The sequence below is a fragment of the Vipera berus genome (genome assembly GCF_964194415.1).
Source record: "Vipera berus genome assembly, chromosome: 2".
NCBI lineage: Eukaryota > Metazoa > Chordata > Lepidosauria > Squamata > Viperidae > Vipera > Vipera berus.
This window is the reverse complement of record NC_138203.1, coordinates 153,692,980-153,714,187: the sequence shown is the minus strand read 5'-3', so window position 1 is coordinate 153,714,187 and position 21,208 is coordinate 153,692,980. Positions and strand designations below refer to the sequence as shown.

At 38.7% G+C, this 21,208-nt stretch overlaps 1 protein-coding gene across 2 annotated transcripts in view; it reads left to right on the top strand.

Annotated features, from left to right (window-relative positions):
• Positions 1-7,269, top strand: part of PECAM1 (platelet and endothelial cell adhesion molecule 1) — a 63,152-nt gene extending 55,883 nt beyond the window's left edge. For both annotated transcript variants that reach the window (XM_081317650.1, XM_081317649.1), the window contains one exon: positions 4,865-7,269. In XM_081317650.1, coding sequence (XP_081173776.1) covers positions 4,865-4,894 — 30 coding nt within the window. In that variant the 3' untranslated portion in view covers positions 4,895-7,269. The remainder of the gene's footprint in view (positions 1-4,864) is intronic.
• Positions 7,270-21,208: the final 13,939 nt, after the last annotated feature.

Sequence of the window (21,208 nt, the reverse complement as noted above, 5' to 3'; positions counted from 1 at the left end):
TCTAATCCAAGGACAGGGAGGAAAGCACCAAGATGTGGCCATGAGAAAGAATCCTGAGGGATCAGGAACTAGCTTCCACTGGAAAATAAGATTTATTTACAATACATTTTTAAATACAAAAAACTCCCTCCTCCCCCTCCCCCTCCCCTCTCCCCAACCCTCCCCTCCCCTCCCCCTCCCCGACTTTTCAGAGCTGAATACAAGGTATAATAATACAAACATAAACTAAAATATGCTAATAACAAAAATAACATATTAAGTTCTATCGGACTTTAACTCTCCATAGTCATAATATTAATAAAGTAACAAATGACTAATCATACATCATAACAATCCACTACTTATTCAAATGCTAAATGAAACTTTTTAGTCCCATATTTATTCTGAATATATTCAATCCATCTTCTCCATTCCACAATATATCTCTGTTGCGATTGATCTTTCAAATATGCCGAAATCTTTGCCATTTCCGCCAAATTAGAAACTTTCAAAGTCCACTCTTCTATAGTCGGCAATTCCTCCTTCTTCCAGTATTGCGCATAAATAGTTCAGAGATTACAGGATGCTGAAGGAGGGAATTAAAATAAGATGATTTTAATTTATCTTCGTCCTGGAGCTCTTTGTGTCCCTTTCTGTACTATTCTAGAGGGTCCTTCAACCCTCCAGAGCAATTTTTCAGGGCAGCAGAAGAATTTGCAAACATCTCTTCCCTCCTTCAGCATCCTGTAATCTCTGAACTCAGGCCAACGTATATTTAGGTCAAACATTGTGCATACTTCCTAAGCACAAATTCAGTCATGCACTCAACTGCTCTAGAGTCTCCTTTCCTAAAAACTTTCAAAGATACTCTAAACTCGAGCCTACCCTTTTTATCTAAAGCTTTCTGCCTCAGGATCCTTTCTTCAAAATTCAAGATTCAGTTGGTCATCTGAACAACTTTGTTCATCACACAATAACCTTTTTGAGAATGGTCATATAACTCCTCTGGCCTGTTAAACTCTGCTGAGGTATTTCCAACAAATGAACAGGTACTTGTGTGAGATGAACGCTGGGCAGATCCCACAATTACCGTAACTGGAGGGGTGCAGTTGTAAGCAATTTCACTATATCCCTGTATTAGATGGGAAGATGTTGTTTCCATGCAGTGAATGCATATTAGGAATCTTCCTGTTTGGGGCTCTCTTGCAACTTCAGTTCTGTTCTAACCTTCAATAAAGCATGTTGCTGTTTTGAACCTTCTGTCTCGCTCAATGCCTGCAAGAACTGGCTACACAACACATTTTTGTAAGATCAGGAAGAGATGTGTGAGTTTAGACTCATACCTGAGAAGACAGAATAAGGCTTATAATTATTGACTAGCAAGCAAGTTCTGATTGGTTGACAGTTCTCTGTCAGCCAATCAATTCTCTAGAGATATTTAGTACCATCCTGAGAGAGCAAGCCTCATTGGCTAGTGCTTCCTTGACTTGCAAATATGAAACAGGCCTTTCCTCATCAGAAGCAAGGAAGTGGTTTAAACATTGTACATTTTGTGTACACCTGATGAAGTGGATTATAATTAATAAGAATTTATAACATGGCTGGTTTAATTCCTTAAGATGTTAGCAGCAACAAACTAACATCACTATCCATCTGGTATTTATGAGTTCTGAAATGGATGCATACAATTCCTTCACTGCATCCTTACCAATTCCCAGCAGAGTTTTTGTTCATCTGAGAAAAATGCAAAATAAAATTAAGTGTAGTTAAAAATGGCTACACACAAATGTTGCAATTTATACGAGTTAAACTAACCTGTTTGGAAGATGCTCTGAAATGTACTGAAATCAGCATAGCTGGTCTATAGCCATCCATATAGTTTGTACTCCCTGTTAAATTTCCATTATTTCTGTTATTTGAAATCAAACTAAACTAGGAGAGTTTCAAAGTATAATGAAATTTGAAGCAAATGTGAGGTATCTGAAGTTATATTAAGAGATGTCATCCTACTTTTCAGTGGACATAAAATAGAAGCTCACAGAACTACTTTTTGTCATTGTCCATTTCAGAATCCTGGATCACTGAGTTTCTCCCTGAGGCATGCTACTCATAATGTAAACTATCCCAAGCTAGAATAGAAAGTTTCATGGGCAAATTTTGAGTTACTCAGAAAGGAAATGGGTGTGGGTTTCCTTCCTGGAATCAGAACTGGCAATCTTTCTGTACTGTTTAATATTACCACCACTTTCTGAAAACATATTAAAAGGAAATATCTTAACAATAAGGGAACTACTTCGTAAAATACTAATTTGGTATTGTTTGGTTTGCCTTAGAAGTACAGCTTGATTTCATAGACCATGCTCCTTCAGTCTTTTTACCTTCTTGTGTAGATAACTTCTTTATTTGTTTTATTGAGATCTTAGTACGTACAATATATAATATGTTTTAAGTAGCAAAATGAGAAAGATGTAAACTTACTTTACATTGTCCATTTCAAAGAAAATGTTAAAAATGGTAATGTGAGATACTTAGGAAATACCCAAATACCCAAAATTGAAATTCTAGAATAGTAATTGGAGATATGTCTTAGAAATCCGTATTTATATACTCCTAATGATGCAACTTATACAGTAGTGCTGTTGGAACATACAAGCTTCTTTCTCTATTACAAAGTAACAATCCCTAAACTGGCAAATGATGCTATTTCCAGGTAAATATCTGTTCCTTTATCTATGAGTGTGTGCTGTCAATGAGAATCTGAAAATGGATCGTGGCATGTGTAGAAAAAGTATTAGAATGAAAATGAAAAGCTCCCTGCATGGAAGTATTGGGGCATATCCACACAGCACAGCAACAGGATTTGAAAGTAATTGTGTAGATCAGACATGTCAAACACAAGGCCTGGGGGCCGGATCCGGCCCGCGAAGTGGTTTCATGTGGCCTGCGAAGCCATCCTGGAAACAGTGAGGGAACGGCCCCCACTGCCTTGGCCCTGGCCAAGAGACCCTCCTTCTGCCAGAGACCCTCAGATCTATCCCACTCCTGCCCAGGCCCCCATAGGCACCCTTGATGCGAACGATGTAGAGCTGGCCACGCCCACCCAGTAGGCCATATGCACTCTAGCCACACCCACCCAGTAGGCCACGCCCACCCTGGCCATACCCACCTGGCCCCCTGAGGACAACCGCAATGCTGATGCGGCCCTCAATGAAATTGAGTTTGACACCCCTGGTGTAGATAGATGTAGGCATTATTACTGTATTTGGACTTTGTGACACCACTGACTCAACAAATTTAGTGATCATGAGATAAAAGGAGAGATCCTCTTTTGGACTGATGAGTAGTTGAAAAAAGAGAAAATTAAAGTAAAATAAAATAAAATGTCCAGAGATGATAAGAACCGGTATTCCAGCATTGGATTGGTGCTTTGAACTTGTTTATAATTAGTCAAATTCAGAGATGTTGGAGAACTAATTTACTAACGATATAAGATGGCTCAGGATGGTTAAAAGACATTTAGTACCTCAGAAAGGTGTCTTCAGATTGGAGTATTGTTTTGTATTAAAATGGCTAATGCAACTGAATTTTTAAAAATGTTGTATCCTGCGCTTCGGAACTAAGCAGTCTAATTTAATCTATGCTCTGACAGCCTTTGAGTTAGCAATGAGTAACTAGGAAAGAGATCTGGATGGGATGCTCAGTGAAAACACTGACTGTTCAGTTGTTTGGTGAAAAAGGCAATTTCTGTACTAGAGGCTGTTAGGAAAATGAAATAAAAACCGTCAGTATTGTAATGCTTTTTTATTTATGTGTTTGATTTCTATAGCCACCTGTCTCAGTAAATGACTCTTTATGCAATCTAGAGCACAGTCCCACTTAAAATAGGATGTACTGATCTCCCAATTACACCTCAAAAAATTATTGTAGAGATGTAAAAATGTAGAAAGTGGTAACTAGAATCAAAAATCTGGAGTAACATGTAGGACTATCTTTTTTTGATTGTTTCTACCCATTCTGTTGTTTGACAGGAGAGGCATACTTGGGGTACTGTTGATTATTGATCAAGACTCAGAAAGCCGATCTTTTCTGTTGTAGGGTCTGCCCTTTGGAACAATATTCTCTCCACAATTAGACTGGCCCAGACCATCCAATGTTTCAGAAAGTTTTTTTAAAAAATAATATTTTCGCAGACATGGGGGACGGGAGGCTAGTTGGTGCCCTTGAAATCTTGTCATTTTGTTGTTGATTGGGTTTTGCCCTCAATTGTCATTATTGTCTTTACATAGTGTTGTTTACTGATGCTTATTTGATACTGTGTTTTTATGTGGTGTTATGTGGTGCCGCAGCAAGATGGGTGGCCCTATAAATCAAAGATATTTAATAAAAATGCACTTCTTTACCTTACACTTGAACTTACACTATCAGTAAAGCTGGGGGTTTTTATAATAGAAAACAAATATCTAAGAGGATGGGAGATGGTAGTGATTTCTAAAATCTTGCATGATATGGAGAAAATCTAGAGCCAAGTTTTTCTTTCTGTCAAACCCTCAATCAATGTATGAAGCCAACTTGTAGAAGCTGAGGGCATATGATACAAAAAGGCTGAACTTCTTCATATACCAAGAACCTACCTTGTAATATATGCACTATTAAGACAGAGTATGACATGCTAGAGCATGGAATTCTGGGAGTTGAAGTCCACAAGTCTTAAAGTTGCCAAGTTTGGAGACCCCTGGTGCTAAAGGATAAGGCCATCAGTGGTCACCGATCATGCTGAATATGCATTACTTCACAGAATGGAGGTTTCCATTCAAAGAAATACTGCATTTATTGTGCGTGCTATGTTTCATTAGTTCTTACAATGTTATAATCTCATTGCTTGCAGAGAATAGAACCTTCTCCTGACGGGACTTAGGAAAAGATGGCAGAGGAAATCCATGAAAAAAAGATGGAGGATGTCTTACCAGTTCCAGTTATTCTGCAGCATTTTAGGTGCTTTCAGAAGTCGCACTTTGCTTGAGCGGTTGGTAACCCCTGTGGGGTAAACCGAGCATCCACAGTATACAGTACTTTTGCTGTCTGCCATTGCCATCCCATAACATAGTGAGGCACACTTTCCAAATGTTCCATATTTTCTTCAATGCCATACTAAATGGAAGCACGTATTTACAAGAAGTGTTTGCCATCTCAGTTGGTTGTTCTGAATCTTTCAAGCCAGAATATAAACCTGCCAGATACATTTTCTAGTGGTGACTTCCCTGTCCCAGAAAACCACGCAAGCATTCTGGCAATGAATTTGCAGGCACAAACACTGCTGGTATCAACATTTCGAAGCAGTGGCTTCCAGACTGAAATGTGGTCTACACAAAAATGTTTTTCACATGGGAAAGCAAAATGTCGTGCAACGTTTCATGTCACTTTTTCACCATCAATGAAATGTTTCTGTGCTGCTTAGCCAGATAAGTGGTAAGAAATGTTTATTCATGTGCCTGTCTCCTGTCACAAATATCCGTTTGCAATGGACCATAAAAGTGCCCTTAAAGGAGTTGCCATTAGAAATGTGCAATTAGCTATTGTTTGCTCTAATGAATAGTTCTCCTATTACATCTGACTCCTCAGAACATGTCCCATAAGAACCGAATGCCATTCTGACAGTAGCTTTTAAATAAATACATCTGTGCAAAGAGTTTGGTTTTTTCCCCAAGAGACTAATCAACTGCTGTGCAGCCTTGAATTTTAATTGCCATTTGTCAAATAATCTCAAATAGCTTCTTTGAACTCTAAAATCCTCATGGCTGGTGAGCTGCTTGGTTATGCCTAGAAAAACCTAGGCCTGATGATAATGATGATAGTATTGTTAAATGTACACATCACACTAAGGCATGGTTTACTTAATGATGGTTTCCTAAGTGACAATGATTTGATTCCCACAATATGCTAAGCCATCACCCCCAGCCTATGATGACATATTCAGCAAGTCAAGATTAAGTGATACATACTGTATATAATACTGACACAGTGCACAGATATTATATTAGACTAAACAAATATGGGAACAAAACAGTATAAGAAGCCTATTTCCTGTCTGTTTCCCTAATGCACATTCAACATAATCAGTGTTCATAGGATCTTGATGCAGTGACTATGTGCATGTGTTGTTATTTCAAAAGTTACATGAAAATAAATGAAGGAATAGCTAGTTGGCATGACCCATACTATCTCCCATTAAATCTATTCCAAGATAGCCTTTGCATAAATCAGAGGCTCCAACATTGTCTTACTTTCTTGAAACAATCCTTGGACCTTATTTGTATATAAGCTCCTGTTTTTGCCGTTGCTTCTTCTGAGGATCAAATCTCTGGAGAGCAGACTCTTGATGGCAATTTACTGCTGGAATAAATTATCCACATGCAAATCTAAGTGAAATTTTGTTATTCAAGTTTACCTCAGCTTTAACTGATGGGAAGAATGGAATCAGATGTTAATTTATAATATGTATTCCATGTAACTTTCATTTAAGTGCATTGTGTTGAGTTAAAGACAAGAACAATTTCAGCTTAATCTGCTGTGCCTGTACAAACTCAGGGTTAGCCATATTGAAAGAAGGCAGTGAACAAATCCTCAAAAATAATTCTGCAAGAAAGTAGACTTTGCTTAAAAATCAAGATAAATGCCTCAGCAGTAAAAGCAGTTCATAATTAAATCAATTACGGAGACAGACAGTAGCTTCTCCTTTATTGGAAGTTTTCAAGCAGATGCTAGCCCAACACTTAAGGATCTGTAGCTCTGGATCTCCTGAACTCAGCAGAAGATTGGACCTTATGATATACAAGATCTTTCCAACTCTGTGTTTATGACATCTCAGATCAATTCATATTTTATTATTGTTTAGGAACAAGCACATACACACACTCCAACATAACAAAAAACGCATGAATAAATCCTAATGTACCATAAAGTCAAGTGTTTTTTTCTGTTAAATGGTCTGTAAACAAATATTGTGATTATTCTCATGATCTCTGTAGATTCGTAACATCATTTCTAATATGAAGAGACAGTGTCCATGTTTCAAGAAACTTTATTTTGACTCTATAGAAAAAGTGAGTCTATTTAGGTCATCCTTAGCAAAATACTGTATTCTAGCTTTTAAAGAACAACATGAAATCATGCTGCAGAATCTTTGCAACATCCCTCTTGTTGTGCATACAAAATCCACACCGTGCTTTCCTATTCAAATGTTATCTATATAATTTGATGTGGTATTTCATTAAAGAAATAATTTGAGTGTCATTTGTGAAGAATCATTTTCTTTCCTACTCATAATATGGGTGTGAGCTTGGAAATACTAAAATGGAGATGGGACTGGGCTTTGTAGACACCCTGCAGATCTTATTATCTGCTTATTATTATGTGGTTATTATTATCTAATTAGGAGACTGGAGACTAAAATATATGAAGAAGGGTTGCAGGAACTGGATATATCTAGTGTAATGAAGAGAAGGACTAGGGGTAACATGATAGCAGCCTTCCAATATCTCAGGGGCTGCCACAAAGAAGAGGAGGGGTCAACCTCTTTTCCAAAGCACCTGAAGGCAGGACAAGAAGCATCTGATGGAAACCTATGAAGGAGAGATCCAACTTAGAACTAAGGAGAAATTTCCTGACAGTGAGAACAATTCATTGGTGGAATGGCTTGCCTTCAGAAGTTAATCCAACTGCAAAAGGAATGAGGCAGGGCAAGTGGCTCAGAAGAGATTCTCCCTAGTTTCCTGAACTATAAATAGGACCTGGGCTGGGGCTTGGGGTTAGAAATGTACTTTCAGACTTCCATAGTTCTGTTAATGTAACCTTACAATAAAGTAGAATTAGCTCATCTGGCCATGTTTCCTGTTTGGTCTACCTCGCAAGGCTGACAGCTCCCTTCTGAGATATTTACTCCACCCTGTCCCACTTTTGGACTCAGATTTTTCTTATCAGACTGTTATCTTGGCTGTGGCTCTTCCTCCTGTCTCCAAAGTTGTGCTCACAGCCCATTATATCTAGCCTGAGTTGTGGCAGGGGCAAGGAGAAGAACCCTGAAAAAGAAACAGAGAAAATGTACCGGCATATGTTATGCCCACTCTTTCTACATGTTGCTTGCTCACTATTTCTCACTTTGCTTGTCTTCTGGGAGGAAGAAAATAATCTTCCACTGCGACCTGCTAAGGCATCTTTCATTGCCATTTTAAAAATTAGGGGGTATAAATTTGTCTTGTATCCAAGTCATTCTTGTTAGATTTATATCCTTTATTTTGTACATCCCCAGGCAATGTGCACAATGCCGCCACCTCATATTTTCCCCACAACAATGGGTTGAGCTGAAAGACTGAGACTGGCCCAAAGTCACCCAGCCAGCATTTATGACCAAAAGAGGCCTAGAAACCAGTACTCTAGTTTCTAGTCCAGCATCTTATCAATATACTAACTAGCTCTACACCAGCTCTCCACAAAATGCATCAGCTGTGAAAGTTTGCCAGTCAGCCCTAGCATCAAGCCTAAAAATATACAGTCTTTAAGGCTCTTAAAATAGAACCGAAAAGCTACCTAAATATAATCCAACATGGGCATGAGTAAAGTTGGATGGTCAGAGGCAACGTTTAACATCTGGGGAGAGGTCTGAGGGCCTAAAGTAAGTAGATCCATATCACTCATGTGAGCTGGGCAGGGTTGTACATGGCTGTTTTTATTTGGGAAACACCTATTTTTAGGGTAGACTACAATTGTTTCCAGCTGTCGGTATTCAGCACTGTAGTTAGGGCCCCCGGGGAATTCTAGGCCATGCTGGGATCAGAGGTTGCCCACTCTGTTAAAAATGGTGTGGCAGGTGTGTATTTAAGTATGGATTGCAGCAATTAGTGACTACTTAATGCTCATTTTGTACAATTAAGTATAGGGGCTGAAAACACCTTCCACTATCATTTTCAGAATTTCCTGAATCTTGATGCTTAAATCAACTTTGAGCTCTGGTGTAGTTGTGCCCTATCTAATAGACATTGCCTTATCTTAATGCTTAGGCACACATAGTACAAATAGTGAAATGAACTTGGGAATAATCCCTTAACAAAACAAATCCCAAAGCGGTGAGATTAATGTTCTCACATTCAAATTAAAAATCCCGGATGCCAAGTTTGTCCATTGGGCAACTAAGGTAGCACTTTAGAAGGATCTTTGTGCAGCCTTAATTGAATCTGGGCTCAGTTTCAACAGCATTCAAACAATGGGCCATTAAAACTCTGGATGTTTAAATTCTCCATCTTTCTGCTATGGATCCATGTCTGGGTCAACAACTGTAGAACAAAGTGTGGTTAAAAAGAACAAGATGTGTACCACAGGAAATTATAGCTCAGATTCATTAGAAAGATTCCAGACATGATAGTTTTCAAGAATCTCTAATTGGATCAGATTCATCCTATCTGGGAGGAAAGTTACATTTATCTTCTCCCTAAAAAGAACCATATGATTACTCATATTAGCCCACTTTGTTTCTTTGTGGCTTTACATTTTAATCTTTTTGTTTGTTTTGCTCACTGTGTCTATGCATATTTAGCTATACATCAGTTAAATTGGATTGTAATCCATGAAAGACTCTGCTAACAGGCACAGCTATCATCAATTTATGACCACTTGTGAAAAGGTTTTGGAAACAAACAATTATAAAACATGGATAGGTTCTCTAAAACTCGCTACTATTGCATTAAAATTTGTAATCTGGAAAAAACTTAGATCCAATATATGAAACCTGGAAGAGAAAATACTTAAAGCTGCAATCCTATAGTTACTTGAGGTAAGATCTATTGAACTCAGTAGGATTTGCTTCAGAATAGCTGGATTAAAATATATTTACTGCCCCCTTCATGGATTACTGCCTTGTCGTGGTGAAGGGGCTTGCGTAATTCAATGAAGCTATGAGCTATGCCGTGCAGGGCCACCCAAGACAGAAAGGTCATAGCAGAGAGTTCTGACAAAACGTGATCCATTGGAGAAGGAAATGGCAACCCACTCCAGTATCTTTGCCATGAAAACCCTATGGACAGTACCAAAAGGCAAAACGATATGACGCTGGAAGATGAGCCCCTCAGGTCGGAAGGCGTCCAATATGCTACTGGGGAAGAGCAGAGGGCTAGTACTAGTAGCGCCAGAAAGAATGAAGCGACTGGGCCAAAGCTGAAAGGACGCTCAGCTGTGGATGTATCTGGTGGTGAAAGGAAAGTCCGATGCTGTAAAGATTTTTTCTCCATAGGAACCTGGAATGTAAGATCCATGAATCAAGGAAAGCTGGACATGGTCAAACAAGACATGACAAGACTAAACATCGACATCTTAGGTATCAGCGAACTAAAATGGACAGGAATGGGTGAATTTAATTCAGATGACCATCAGGTATACTACTGCGGGCAAGAATCCCTCAGAAGAAATGGAGTAGCCTTCATAGTCAATAAAAGAGTAGGAAAAGCAATACTGGGATACAATCCTCAAAATGACAGAATGATCTCAGTTCGAATCCAAGGCAAACCATTCAATATCACAGTAGTCCAAGTCTATGCCCCAACCACCGGTGCTGAAGAGGATGAAATTGACCGGTTTTATGAAGCTCTACAGCACCTTATAGAACTAACACCCAAAAATGATGTCCTTATCATCATGGGGGATTGGAATGCTAAAGTAGGAAGTCAAAAGATAACTGGAATAACAGGCAAGTTTGGCCTTGGAGTACAAAATGAAGCAGGGCACAGGCTGATAGAATTTTGTCAAGAGAATACGATGGTGATAGCAAACACTCTTTTCCAACAACCCAAGAGACGGCTCTACACATGGACATCACCAGACGGTCAACACAGAAATCAGATTGACTATATGCTCTGCAGCCAAAGATGGAGAAGCTCTATACAGTCAGTAAAAACAAGACCAGGAGCTGACTGTGGGTCAGACCATGAGCTTCTCATTGCAAAGTTTAGGCTTAAATTAAAGAAAGTAGGGAAAAGCGCTAGGCCAGTCAGGTATGAATTAAATCATATCCCTGTTCAATATACGGTAGAGGTGACAAATAAATTTAAGGAATTAGATCTGATAGACAGAGTGCCTGAAGAACTATGGACAGAGGTTCGCAACATTGTACAACAGGTAGCAACCAAAACCATCCCAAGGAAAAAGAAATGCAAGAAAGCAAAATGGCTGTCTGAGGAAGCTTTGCAAATAGCTGAGGAAAGGAGGGAAGCGAAAGGCAAGGGAGAAAAAGAAAGATATGCCCAATTAAATGCAGAATTCCAAAGAATAGCTAGAAGAGATAAGAATGCCTTCTTAAATGAACAATGCAAAGGAATAGAAGAAAACAATAGAATAGGGAGGACCAGAGATCTTTTCAAGAAAATTGGAGAGATGAAAGGAACGTTTCATGCAAAAATGTGCATGATAAAGGACCAAAATGGCAGGGACCTAACAGAGGCAGAAGAGATTAAGAGGTGGCAAAATTACACAGAAGAACTATACAAGAATGAGCTTAACGTCCCTGATAATCACAATAAGGTGGTCACTGACCTCGAGCCAGACATCCTAGAATGTGAAGTGAAGTGGGCCTTAGAAAAGCTGAGCAACAACAAAGCTAGTGGAGGTGACAGTATTCCAGCTGAGCTATTCAAAATCTTAAAAGACGATGCAGTAAAAGTGCTACACTCAATTTGCCAGCAAATTTGGAAAACTCAACAGTGGCCACAGGATTGGAAAAGATCAGTTTACATTCCAATTCCAAAGAAAGGCAGTGCCAAAGAATGTTCAAACTATCGCACCATTGCACTCATTTCTCATGCTAGTAAAGTTATGCTTAAAATTCTACAAGCTAGACTCCAGCAGTATGTGGATCAAGAACTACCAGAAGTACAGGCAGGATTTCGAAGAGGCAGAGGAACTAGAGATCAAATTGCTAACATACGCTGGATCATGGAGAAAGCTAGAGAGTTCCAGAAAAATATCTACTTCTGCTTCATTGACTATGCTAAAGCCTTTGATTGTGTGGATCATAACAAACTGTGGCAAGTCCTTAAAGAGATGGGCATACCAGACCATCTTATTTGTCTCTTGAGAAACCTATATGTGGGCCAAGAAGCGACAGTGAGAACTGGACACAGAACCACTGATTGGTTCAAAATTGGGAAAGGAGTCCAGCAAGGCTGTATACTGTCGCCTTGCCTATTTAACTTATATGCAGAGCACATCATGAGAAAGGCAGGGCTAGATGAATCAAAAGTTGGAATTAAGATTGCCGGAAGAAACATCAACAACCTAAGATATGCAGATGATACCACTCTAATGGCAGAAAGTGAAGAGGAACTAAAGAGCCTCTTGTTGCAAGTGAAGAAGGAGAGTGCAAAACTTGGGTTGAAACTAAACATTAAGAAAACCAAGATCATGGCATCTGGCCCTCTCAATTCCTGGCAAATAGATGGGGAAGAAATGGAGGTAGTGACAGATTTTATTTTCCTGGGCTCCAAGATCACTGCAGATGGGGACTGTAGCCAAGAAATTAAAAGACGCTTGCTCCTGGGGAGGAAAGCCATGGCAAATCTAGACAGCACACTAAAAAGCAGAGACATCACCCTGTCAACAAAAGTGCATATAGTCAAGGCTATGGTCTTCCCAGTTGCAATGTATGGCAGTGAAAGCTGGACCATAAGAAAGGCTGAGCGCCAAAGAATTGGAGCCTTTGAATTATGGTGCTGGAGAAGACTCCTGCGAGTCCCTTGGACTGCAAGGCGATCAAACCAGTCAGTCCTAGAGGAGATCAACCCTGACTGCTCTTTAGAAGGCCAGATCCTGAAGCTAAAACTCAAATACTTTGGCCACCTAATGAGAAGGAAGGATTCACTGGAGTAGAGCCTAATGCTGGGAACGATTGAGGGCAATAGAAGAAGGGGACGACAGAGAATGAGGTGGCTGGATGGAGTCACTGAAGCTGTAGGCGTGAGCTTAAATGGACTCCAGAAGATGGTAGAGGACAGGAAGGCCTGGAGGAACATTGTCCATAGGGTCGAGATGGGTCGGACACGACTTCGCAACTAACAACAACACTGCCCAATCATTGGGATTTCTCTGGAAAAAGTGCAAAGGTTATTCAAAGTAATTAAAAGCAGTCAAGCAGTAAGATAAAATCAGTAGATTGCATTTGTAAATTAACAACCAGTATCACAAAAAGGAGACTAAAATAAAAAATAATGTTATTTTAAGACTCCTAAGGCTTCTCAAAAACATATCTAAAGTCAGGAAAAAGCACCAATGAGTTCAGTGAAATCAAGGTCAGAACATTCTTTGGAACACATTAAACAATGTCCAGAGTTTTCCAGGAACATCTTAGCAAACTGAAATTGCTGGCTTGCTCCAGTTTTTTTCCACTTGAAAAAATAATCGGCAAGAGCCTATTACCGAAACACCGCTCAAGTTACACTTTCATAAATGATTGTTGAGTCTCCCTACAATAACATGTAGAAAGAAACCCACCTCATAGTGTTATTGTTTCACATCTCACATATTGCAGGAATCTTTTCTTATTTAATTTTCCATCCAAATTTTCCATCCAAAGTAGGCACACACTGATAACATAAGCTAAGGCTGGGCCACTCATAGCCCATGGGAAAGTGTGATACCCAGCTTTTGTTTTTGTAGATCTTAGCATCTTCCCTTCCTCCTTCAAGATTGCACCACCAAAATCAGGTGGGAAATTTCTGATATTTGGCAATGTGGGTTTTTTTAAACAAAACAAAACAAAACAAAACTCTGTAGATATGTGGAAAGGGGCAATATAACTGTCCACTTTCTCCCTCTCCAGAGGAAACATCAAGAGAAGAGAATCCCAAAAAATTTCCTCTGGAGCTAGGGGACAAACAATTGCTTCCTGCCCTTAGTGGCTCCTGAAATTTTCCTTCTTTTTTGCAATCAAAGCATTATGGTGCCTTCTACCATCTACCCCTTTCTCTATGGCAGTGGTGGGATTCACACCATTTTGGCCGAACCGGTAGCTAATTTGTTGTTGCCCAGGCCCAGAATGGACTTCCGGAAGTGGCATCTACACAGAGAACCGGTTGTCCACATATTTGAATCCCACCACTGCTTAAGGGATTGTCTTGGCTTCTTTTACTGCACAATGGGCAGTTGGAGATGCCGTTTTGTTCTGAAGCAGAGCAAAGGAGGAATGGGTGGAGTGGCAGTTGGATCCTGGCACTGAGCCTTCCCAGTAGCAAGCTGGATACAGAGGAAGCTCCAGCTCAGCACTGAGCACATTCTTCCAACGATGCAAATTTGCTGCAGATGGTAAAAAGCTTGAAGTAGGGGACCACCTGGAAGGTACTTTTAGATGTGCCTTAAATATAGTGAAGATTTTCCTCCATCCAATCTTTCTTTTTGAAGGGAGATTATCTTAAATTAGAAGTGAGTTTCCTTCCAAGTTAATATAATGCTTATTACAATTTTTTCTAGAATATTTGATAAAGTTATTAAGAACAAAGAGCATGCAATTACAAATGGTGACCCAGTGAGAATCAATTATCGAATTCAAAAAGTGCCCTAACCTTTTGATCTGAGATGATGGAGTCAGTTGCATTTATGTTATTCTCAGCATGAAGATATTGTTGAAAATGTCACAGGGATTAGAACTCTGATGCATGAAATGGGCTTAAATATACAAAAGGGAACTTTCAGCCTTATTCAAGTCAACTGACACCAGTAACAGAGATGTTCAAGTTACTACATGAAATCACATCAGAAGTGTTTTTCGAATTGTAGACATTGTTGTAGGTATGGCAAGATTTATTGAGAAAACAAACTAAACCAATTATATTAATTGGGATCTGCAATTAGAATATATTTTGTAAAGAGGTAGGTGCTTTCAATAGATCCAACGGAATTACAAACCAATTTACAACTTTCCTGATTCTATCTATTATTAAAGACATACAAGTCCATTCCCTCCTTTCCCATCTAAGTGAAATGTAGAGGTGTCAAACTGCCAGCCTGTGGGCCGGATGCATCACGTGGAAAGCCGTGCCCATCCAAGCTTCAGAAAGGGGGGGAAAGTTGCAATTCATCATGACACGTCATGTGACGTGGCGAATTTGACACCCCTGGTGTAATGCATTTTCATATTGTCTTGTTCTTACCACGATGACATCACTATGAGTGTTGAGATGTCATAACACAAGCTCTGAATTTTTGTACTTGTATTGTGGCAGGTCATACAAGTAGATAAGGGATGAAGCTGGCATTGCAATATTAAGGTATAGGTTTTGTCACTTTTTCCTCCTGTCTCGTTTGTATACAATCAGATTGATGCTAGCGATTGTGTAACTAAATAAAGACAAGTTTTCAGTTAGGAGAATAACCATTAATTTGAGGAATGTGTGTGTGCATGTGTGCGAGTGTGCACATGTATATATATAAATCATGCCCCCAAATGTTCACTTCCCAGGCTGTTGGTGAATTCTTAAAGACTGAGAATGTCAGTAAATATTCATTCATACTACTGTACTGGCTTATACATACTGTGGCTTTTACTGTTTGATCCCCATAAACCAATTTCATTTCATTTCCTGGATTAATTAATCTTATTCTTTTATTTATCAAGGACTTTTGAAAATGACATTTCTTAGTTTAGATCTGAGAAATTTCCAGCTACTGTATGAGTGCTAAACCACTTCTGACCCCTAGTGGCAAATTAGGTTTTGCAGACGACTTTTTAATTATTTTGAATACAGCTCGATCATTGTGATGACTGTTCACTCTATCTTTCTGTGGCCTGACGATGCCCCACTATTTTCAAAGGTCATTGCTACATAATGTTGCCTTTGCCTCTTCCCTAGCCCATTACATTCTATCATTGCCCAAATCAAGTTTTGTTGTATGAATCATCCTCACCCAAAAGGTCATTGTTGACAATGCTGACGTGACTACAACCCATGTTTGTTGTTTTTTCTACCAATAAATGACACTGGAAGAAAAGAGAAATGCAACCAGGGGAACCAGTAACTGCTGCCCTTAAATTATCCTGCATTACAACTATAAGGATAGCATTGATCACCAGCTCAATCACTGAGGTAAGATAGACTCTATCATTGAGGCAGCACAATTTATATCCACATAGTTTTCTGCTGATTCAAGGACTGGTGGATTGCATGTTATATTGGCCATTAAAATGAAGTAACAGTCAAGACAAAAGTTTATCTGCTTGCATTCCTAGCACATTTGTAGAAGACCTCCAGAAATTACACAGTGACAGTTATCTATTCTCCAAAGCACCTGAAAGCAGGACAAGAAGCAATGGATGGAAACTAGTCAAGGAGAGAAGCAACCTAGAACTAAGGAGAAACTTCCTGACAGTTAGAACAATTAACCAGTGGAACAACCTGCCTCCAGAGGTGGTGAATGCTCCAACACTGGAGGTTTTTAAGAAGAGACTGGACAGCCATTTGCCTGAAATGGTATAGGGTTTCCTGCCTGAGCAGGGGGTTGGACTAGATGACCTCCAAGGTCCCTTCCAACTTCTTCTTCTTCTTCTTCTTCTTCTTCTTCTTCTTCTTCTTCTTCTTCTTCTTCTTCTTATTATTATTATTATTATTATTATTATTATTATTATTATTATTATTATTATTATTATTATTATTATTATTATTATCATATTGGAAGTCCGGAAGAGAAGATTAGAAAGAAACTCAAGCTGACTCCATCTTAACTTCCTGGGAGTATAAGAGGGAAGAAGGGAAAAAAACTGTACAGGTAATCCTCGACTACAACCATTCATTTAGTGACTGTTCAAAGTTACAACAGCACTGAAAAAAGTGACTTATGACCATTTTTCACGCTTGGATGCTTGGCAACTGGTCATATTTATGACGGTTGCAGTGTCCCAGGGTCATTTGATCACCTTTTGTGACCTTCTGACAAGCAAAGTCAATAGAGAAGCCAGATTCACTTAACAGCCGGGTTACTAATTTAATAACTGCAGTGATTCACTTAACAAGCACGGCAAGAAAGGTCATAAAATGGGGCAAAACTCCCTTAACAAAATGTCTCACTTAGCTGCAAAAATTTTAGGCTCAGTTATGGTCCTAAGTCGAGGACTACCTGCATTAAGATTTGTATGGATGATTCAAACCTGACTAAAGTGGCATTTCATTCCTTAATGAAGAAGGAATGATGGAAGAGGATGACATTCCCGATAGAGCACGAGAAAATCAGTCATTGTTTCAGATAAACCTGGGAAATTAGCTGAATAAGAAATTCACTTAAGCAACTCAAACAAGAACTAAACCATACGTGCTACTGAGCTTATTACCTTTTCCTAGGGAGGTAACTCTAAATTAAACAAGAAGGAACTTGGAATTTCTTTTTCAATTGTTTTAGGTGTTGTCTTGTGAATAAGTCAAGAAGGAACTTGGAATTTAGCTGCTCAATCAATAATTATTCAAAAATGGTAATTCTTAGATGATTTATCTTTAGACAATTGGCGCAGTAAGGTTCGGTTCGGTTTTTTAAAAAAAAAAAAATCACTGATATTTGAATATTAAGTTATCATTTCCATTTTATAGGAAGTGGAGATGAGCGACGATGATGGTGGGATAATTCGTTTTTAATTTTTGTATTGTTGTTTTTTATTGTTGTAAGCCGCCCTGAGTCCTTTGGGAGATAGGGCGGCATATAAGTCCCAAAAATAAATAAATAAAAAATAAATAAATAAATAAATAAATAAATAAATAAATAAATAAATAAATAAATAAATAAATAAATAAATAAATTGCTCCAGATGAGAAAATAGCTAGAGTGGGGCACACACTTATTTTCTTTTTCTTTCTTTCTTACTTATTTTCTTTTTTTTCTTTTTTTTCTTTCTTTCTTTCTTTTTCTTTCTTTCTTTCTTTCTTTCTTTCTTTCTTTATGTCTTTCTTTCTTTCTTTCCTTCTTTCTTTTTGATAGCTTCTATCACTCAGCTAGAAAAATATTCCTTATATTCTCAGTATGTTGTAAACATTCTAACATTAGCAAGATCAAGATGATGAACAAACCCATTTCAGACTCCTTTGGATGAATTAATAAGTGGAAAAGTTCTCATGTAGAAGCACCAACCCTGATGCTGGGAAATAGCAATAGCACGTAGACTTATATACTGTTTCATAGTGCTTTACAGCACTCTCTAAGCAGTTTATAGGTTTACAGGAAAGACTGAAGACGAGATGGTTAGATAGTGTCTTTGACACAATGAACATGACTTTGGGCAGACTCAGGGAGACAGTGGAGGACAGGGGCGGGGGGGTGGGGGGAGGGCTGGCATGCTGTGGTCCAGGGAGTTGCAAAGAGTCAAACACAACTTGGCGACTGAAAGTCTCACTGTAATTAGTTAAAGCAAACCTTTCTGTTAACTCTTGAAACTTAGGCAACCAGTTACTATTGGTCTAATAAATCACTAGTAATTGTGCCCATTGGGAGCAGGTGCCCAAGTCAAAGTAATCTGCTCTTCTTAATTGGACTGCATAATCCAAGTGTGATGCAATGCTTACAAAGTGAATGCAAGTATGATCTTCCCTGACTTATTTACTAGACACGACTCCAAAAACAATTGCACTTCAAATATCCGGCAATGTCTACAGGCTTACATTGTGGTAATATACAAGCCCTAAGTTAGCTCCATCTTTATACAGTATCTGGAATCATAAAATGATGCAAGGGGAAATAATTCCCTTGAATAATCCTTCTAAACATTAAAGTGCAGAGTTATCAGTGAGTCAGGATCACTTCGGTTTCCACCAATGGAAACCTTCTTTCTGGCAACTCAAGATAGGCAGGCACGTTTGTGTGTGGAGGGGTGATGGGTCCCTTGGGAATGTTAAGGATTGTTGTGGGTTTGGTCCCAAAATGGCTACCACGAGGGCGGCCCAATGCTGCCCTAAACTACAAATAGCTGTTGTGGTGCTGAATATAGCCAGTTACAACATACCCATTTCCTAGATGGCAATGGCACAAATGTAGCCTTTTCTTCCTACCTTTCTTCTTTCCCTTTACTTTTTTTCCCACCCTTGGGCAGGAGGGCTTACAGGTAATCCTCAACTTACAATCACAATGGAGCCCAAAATTTCCACAGCTAAGCAAGACAGTGGTTAAGTGAGTCCTGCCCAATTTTATGACCTTTTTTGCCATGATCGTTAAGTGAAGTGAATCACGCAGTCATTACGTGAATCTGGCTTTCCCCCCCCACACACACACACCCTCCATTGACTTTGCTCATCAGACGCTCCCTAAGAAGATTGTAAATGACCATCCCAGGACCTCGGGACATTGCAACAATTGTAAGTACATGCCGGCTGCAAAGTACTTGAAGTTTGATCACGTGACTGTGAGATGCTGCAAGGGTTGTAAGTGTGAAAAGTGTTCATATGTCATTTTTTTCAGTGCCGTATCTTTGGTCAGTCATTAAACGAACAGTTGTATGTCAAGGACTACCTGTATTTCAAACAAAGAAATGGGCTGCAGCCATTCATCCCTTTTATTATCCAAAGTTGCCTGTCAGATTAATAATAATAATAATAATAATAATAATAATAATAATAATAATAATAATAATAATAATAATATCAACATTGCATAAATCCACCAAACTGTAGAAGAAAAATGAAGGTTTGAATGACTATGTAAATCAAAGTACAGAAAAATTGCTGCAGGCTGTGAAAACAGAGAGCATTATAAAAATAACAGAAACAAAGGCAGAATATAAGGAAAAACGGCTGGATGACAGATTAAATAGATGGAAAACCAAAGCTTTCCATGGACAGCATTTGAAAAATATTGAAGGAAAATGTGATAACAACTTGACATGGGCATGGCTTAAGATGGGAACCATCAAGAAAGAAACGGAAGACTTAATACTGGCTGCTCAAGAACAAGCACTACAGACCTGGGAAGATTGTAAATGCAAGGATGGGTTGTAAACTTACTTTTTCATCACCACTGTAACTACAAACAGTTGCTAAACAAGGCAGTTGCTAAATGAGAACTACCTGTATATACATGTAAAAAGAGCCATATTCTGATACCCACCCTTGTCAGTATGTTGGGAGCTATTAAAAGCTAGGAATTTTTTTTGGTCCAAGTTGTTTGTGCATGTTAATCTTTACCCCGTTTTTTGTGTTATGGATTGATTCATATAATCAAACACAGCAAAACAGCCTTCCAAAGAGAGAGGTAATAACATATAATTTCAGTCTTTACACAATTATTGCCTTTTTGTACTATACAGAAACAGCCTACACAGTAGTATTTTCATATATAATAGCCACTAAACATTAGTCAGCGCTCCAGTTTTACATAACAAAGGTCATTGTTATTTCCTGCTCCACATTTATTAATATGGGCCCCACCTTTGCCAAACTTTTAGAGGCATAATCCTGTGCATGTGCGTGCTCAGTGAGATGTCTCCCCTGCAAAGCATACAAAATCAGCCAACAATTGTCATCTTCTATAGCTTCTCTGCCTTCTCAGAATAGAGTTGTTTGTATAGCATTCACTGAGTCAGTCTTTCTTTGTCAAATAATGTTTCACGGGGAAAACTACGGTATTGAGCAAAAGTCTGATCTCATAAACAACTCAGATATTTGAAGCAGTAACAACCTGGCTGTCAGCTTGCCTAATGTATGATTGGCTTGGCAAGCAGAAAGGGACAAGCAATCTCACAGAGTCTTTATGACAGAATGGTAAAAGCACAGGAGGTGGTGAACATCTGAATCACACTTGTTAGGAAAAGCTGCTGGAAAAAGAAGGCTGCTATAACTCAGAAGCCCATGACAGGTAATCCTCGAGTTATGATCAAAATGGAGCTCAAAATTTACAGTATGTTGCTAAGTGAAACATTTGGTAAGTGAATTTGCCCCTTTTCCTGCCATTGTTGTTAAGTGAATCATTGATGTTGTTAGGTTAGTAACACAGTTAAGTGCATCTGGCTTCCCCATTGACTACTTGTCAGGAGGTCACAAAAGGTGATCACATGACACTGCAACCATCATCTATAGAATAGAATAGAATAGAATAGAATAGAATAGAATAGAATAAAATAGAATAGAATAGAATAGAATAGAATAGAATAGAATAGAATAGAATAGAATAGAATAGAATAGAATAGAATAGAATAGAATAGAATAGAATAGAATGGACCTTAGAGGTCTTC